This window comes from Sceloporus undulatus, chromosome 1 (assembly GCF_019175285.1).
Source record: "Sceloporus undulatus isolate JIND9_A2432 ecotype Alabama chromosome 1, SceUnd_v1.1, whole genome shotgun sequence".
NCBI classification, from domain to species: Eukaryota; Metazoa; Chordata; class Lepidosauria; order Squamata; family Phrynosomatidae; genus Sceloporus; species Sceloporus undulatus.
In genome coordinates this window covers 374,150,569-374,155,226 of record NC_056522.1, presented here as the reverse complement: position 1 = coordinate 374,155,226, position 4,658 = coordinate 374,150,569, and the positions used below count along the sequence as shown (strand labels likewise).

The window sequence follows — 4,658 nt, the reverse complement described above, 5'->3', positions numbered from 1 at the left end:
CATAATAATAATATATGGAGCTGTCTGCTCACTAAGATGCTGCTCTGGGTATATCACTGTCTGATATACCCTCTGGATGTTCTTGGACTCATCAGCTCTAGCCTTCCTGGCTAATGGTGAGGGATTAGGGGAATAGCAGTATACCAATTGTAAGGACTGGGCCTTCAGTCATTGGAAGACTTCTGCCAGGTAATAGGCGTAAGCTGGAAAGGAGGCACATGCAAATAAGTAATGGCATCACAACTGACGGAAGGCTCACTTTACCAGTCAGTGAGCAGGAGCGAGAGTTTCTTCCAGAAGCTTCTAAGAGAAAAGGCCTCTGAAACCAGTTGGCAGTTGGAGAGTGACAGAGAGAGAGGCAGAGAGAGAGAGTCTTCAGTGGTTAATGGTTTGTACAGTGAGAATTCGAGGTGGGAATCTCTCCCTCAAGTTAGTCTTACATGTTAGGAAAACTGTAGTGTTGTGCCTATAGCAAGAAGGCATAATTCAGGCAGATAGTCTATGCTAAGCTAAGACCTGTAACTATATTTCAGATCCATCAAGGTCAGCATATTACATCAATATATCAGTTAGGTGAGAATGTGTCAGATTAGAACGTTTAGGCCTTATTTATTATTTTTCTGGTTGCCTGCATGGAATGAATGCTTTCAGAATTACACATATTGTACCTGCAAGGCCTTTAGGATCTTGCATAATTAATATCTGTTGATTCTGTTTTGTTTAATTATAATAAATACTACCTTAAAAGTACAGTATCTGCTACTTGGACACTCCTTTACACGTGTCCCAGCTCGGTTGATGCTTGAGAAGATTGGCAAGAAGTAGAATTAGAAGTCCTTAACAAGTCCCAGTGTATGTTAAGGGAAATCCATTACGAATTCACTGGGTGGTGGCAGCGTGATTCGAGGATCTCCAGAGGTCATCTTCAACTCCACAAGGAGTTGGAACATAGACCAGGAGACTCAGGGAGAAGCTAAGGATCTGGTGGGACTAAGAGCCAAGGCAGGCCTGCTGTTTGGCTGCTTGGACCTGGATCATCACTCCAGAAGTGCAAGAGAATATCCTACCCAGGAGGCTTGCCTGGCACCTACTTTTTGTGTTTCCAGCACTAGGCAAATGCCTTTTTAATCTCTATTTAATTATGAATTTATCTGGTTGCTGTGATCTCATACTGCTTGTAATGCCATGTTACTCTTTGATTTTGGTTTGATTTCTTGTTACTTCTGAGTTTTTGGATTTGTTAAGTTCCCCTGGGAGCATTCATGCTGAAGAGCTGGATACTTTCTATGTAAAATAAATCCCTGCAAATGTGGGGATAAAAGATTGCTTCACACTCACTAAGCCCTGTATTTGTTGATCTGAATCACTGGCGCCTGAGATCAGGAGCAAAGCCAGGAGTGGTGGAGACACTTAGAGGGAGCTGTGGCCCATCCTAGCTTCCCTGTTTGGGGGAATCTTCATTAGATACTGTTTCCAAATCCACCCAGTGAGACCACACGTTACATTTAGTCATTTGTAAGTCACTCTGAGGGCCTTTGTGCCTGAAGAGTGGGGTATAAATACTCCAAATAGTAAGTCAATAAAAATGTACAAGTGTTCATATATTGTAATTGCTTACATGATCATTCCCCCCTTAAAAATCCCTGGCACTGGTATTCTGTTTTCTGCCTTCCTCTTCCTCATATGGAAATCACTTGGTTTCTACTTCTAGTGGCTCACTGTGATGCACAGTGCTTTAATTTTTAAAATCTTTAATATTTTAACATGTTGCTTTTCTTTTAAGGCTGAGGAATCCTTGGTGACTCTAGAAAGGGAAATAGGAAAAGCTGCTGGAGACACTCATGTGATAGAAAACAGTGATGTCTGCTCACCAACGGTGAGTGTGTCCCTTGGGTATATTGACAAAATGGTGCAAGATTTACAGTCATTGTTTACCAGGACTGAGACTAGAGTTCAGAGTTTCATTGGTTTTGTGGTCAAATGGTGTGAGATCATCCAGAAATGGCTTGGGTGTTCAGTCTGGCTCTGCACCAGTTGTGCTCATTTTTATAGAACTGGGAGTTGCCTGTGTCGTAACCCAGAGCTCCCCACCCCCCAGTTTGCATTGTTTTATGCCTAGATGACCCATTGTTGTAGGAGGTTGGTTAAGGAGTTCTGGGCTGAGCACTGGATTAAAAAGCCTCATGGGAGCTCTGCAGGTCACTCATGGCAGGACTGCGGACTCCCTGCTATTGGGTTTGACAAGTGAGTGGGATCATGCCTCTCTGTGAATAAAACTGACCATTGGCCCTGTGCTACCTGAATCTACCAGCAGATGGCAGAGTAGAATCATAGAATCATAGAGTTGGAAGAGACCACTAGGGCCATCCAGTCCAACCCCCTGCCATGCTGGACATCTCAATCAAAGCATCCCTGACAGATGGCCATCCAGCCTCTGCTTAAAGACCTCCAAGGAAGGAGACTCTACTACACTCAGATGAAGGAGTGTGTTCCACTGTCGGACAGGAAGTTCTTCCTAACGTTGAGGTGGAATCTCTTTTCCTGTAGCTTGCATCCATTGTTCCGGGTCCTGTTCTCTGGAGCAGCAGAAAACAAGCTTGTGCCCTCCTCAGTATGACATCCCTTAAAATATTTAAACAGGGCTGTCATACTACCTCTTAACTTCGCTTCTCCAGTCTAAACATCCCCAGCTCCCTAAGTTGTTCCTCATAGGACATGGTTTCCAGACCCTTCACCAGTAGTGATGTACTGTATTATATAGATAAATAATGTGAGGGCACAAGTGGTATAAATAATAATTGTAATAATATTTATAAGTGTAGGTTATTTTTTTAAAACAAACAAACAAACAAACACTGATTAGTTTACTTCTATTTTAATATTCACTTTTTGTATGTTTTAGCTGAATTATTCATCTTTTCACTATTCCTGTGAGAAGAACAAGAAAAATCTGTCTTGCTGGGTTTTTTTTCTGGAGACACTGAGCCCTTTGGCTAAAAGTTGGGGTATTCCTCTGGGTGACCTTTTATGCAGATCTCCACAAGCCTTTTGGATGCAGAGCTGGGAATCATGAGGCCCTCCCAAATGCTACTGGACTCCCAAATCCCATCAGCCCTAGATAGCATAACCAATGGTGTATAACCAATGGTGCAGAATGCTGAGCACTACAGCCTAACTACGTCTGCAGAACCACATGATTTCCACCTTCTCTGCCAGCTAATATTCAACATCGTTTCCCATTCACCCCGTTTCTTCCATGCTATTAAACTGCAAATTGGCTGTTTTTTTGTGAACTTGCTTTCTCTTCTCCTGTTTCAGGCAGGGCCGGATAAAAATCTCAATGTAGCTGTGAGTTTAAACCAGGATGTTGCCCATCTCAAAAAGCTGCTTGCATCTGTCAGCCAAATGCTCACAAAGGGAAAAGAACACTACCAGCTACTAGGTAGGAGGATTTTGAGCAAATGGGACGTCTTTCATTCTTGGGATTTGACTGGGGTGTGTGGGGGGTGTTTGTTTATGTCAGAGGATGAAGAGAAACTTGGAATGGATCTCCAAGTCCAGTCTTTTGATCACAGGAGAAGAAAATGGTAGAATGGACAGCATCACTTCCAGGCTTTAGCTGGGAGATACCATTGCTGAATCTTCCCCCTGTCTAAGATAGCACATCAGGGAAAATGAGTTTCAAGCCAAACCATTCCCATATAGGTTTTAAAAACTATGAAACAAATTTGCCTAGAGAGATGTTCAGCATTTTTTTTAAAGTGAGAACATTTTTCCTCTGAAGTGGAACAGGACGCAGCTTCCAAGCCTTCCCCACCTCATTCATCATCCTGTATAGACTTGCCCAATTCATCTTCCTATATAGACTTGCCTAGTACTCTCCTATGCTACACAGATGTTGCAGAGCGCTTTCGTGCAGCATCTGACTTCGAATCCCAAGATTCAAGAGGATGTAGCCATGACAGTTAAAATGGCATCAAAATGCTGTAAATGTGTCGTGTAAAAAAGGCCTAGAGGAAACAGCTTCTAATACTGGGTCTGAACTGATTGCTGTATTTTGGGTTTTGGGCAGGAGTCCTTCCCCTGAGTAAAACTGCCAACAGGGTTTACAAAGAGGGTGATTTACACCTTCTCCCCAGATTATGCTTCCTTGACCGACTTGTATTTGAGCCACCTGGATTGTGTTGGCCAAAACCACCACTTGAATCATAGCTTCTGAAATAGGGACAAGCTATTTTTTGAGACAGAATTTATGGAAGCTAAGCTTTTTAAATTGGCTTTTGGTGAGTTGTTTTTGCCAGGACCATGGTAAATAGGTCTGAGAAAATGACATGGATGTGGCCACTAGGTGGAGCTGTTGTGCAAGTTATTTACAGCTCTAGTGGCAGTTATATATGTCAGCATTCAAACAGTGCATCATTGGAATGTTGATGCAACTGTCAACTGTCAGTTCTCTACTGTCACTGAGAGTGAGACAGTTGGTGCCTCAGAGTGGGTTGTTACTGGTGTCAGTTATGACAGTTGGTGTTATGTAACTGCCTATCTGTTTAGTTGTTATGGTTGTTTGGTTGGCAAAATAACTTATTTATTAAAGCCCTTGTGAAGAGTGAAGGCTTGTTAGTGTCGTTATAAGTTGCAGACAGCTCTTCAGATTCCTT

The 4,658-nt window shown here is 42.7% G+C and overlaps 1 protein-coding gene across 1 annotated transcript in view; it reads left to right on the top strand.

Moving 5' to 3' along the window:
- Positions 1–4,353, top strand: part of LOC121927212 (kinectin-like) — a 7,672-nt gene extending 3,319 nt beyond the window's left edge. The window contains exons 3-4 of the mRNA XM_042460872.1: positions 1,784–1,876; positions 3,319–4,353. Of these exons, the coding sequence (XP_042316806.1) occupies positions 1,784–1,876; positions 3,319–3,591 (366 nt within the window). The 3' untranslated portion in view covers positions 3,592–4,353. The remainder of the gene's footprint in view (positions 1–1,783; positions 1,877–3,318) is intronic.
- The last annotated feature ends 305 nt before the right edge of the window (positions 4,354–4,658 follow it).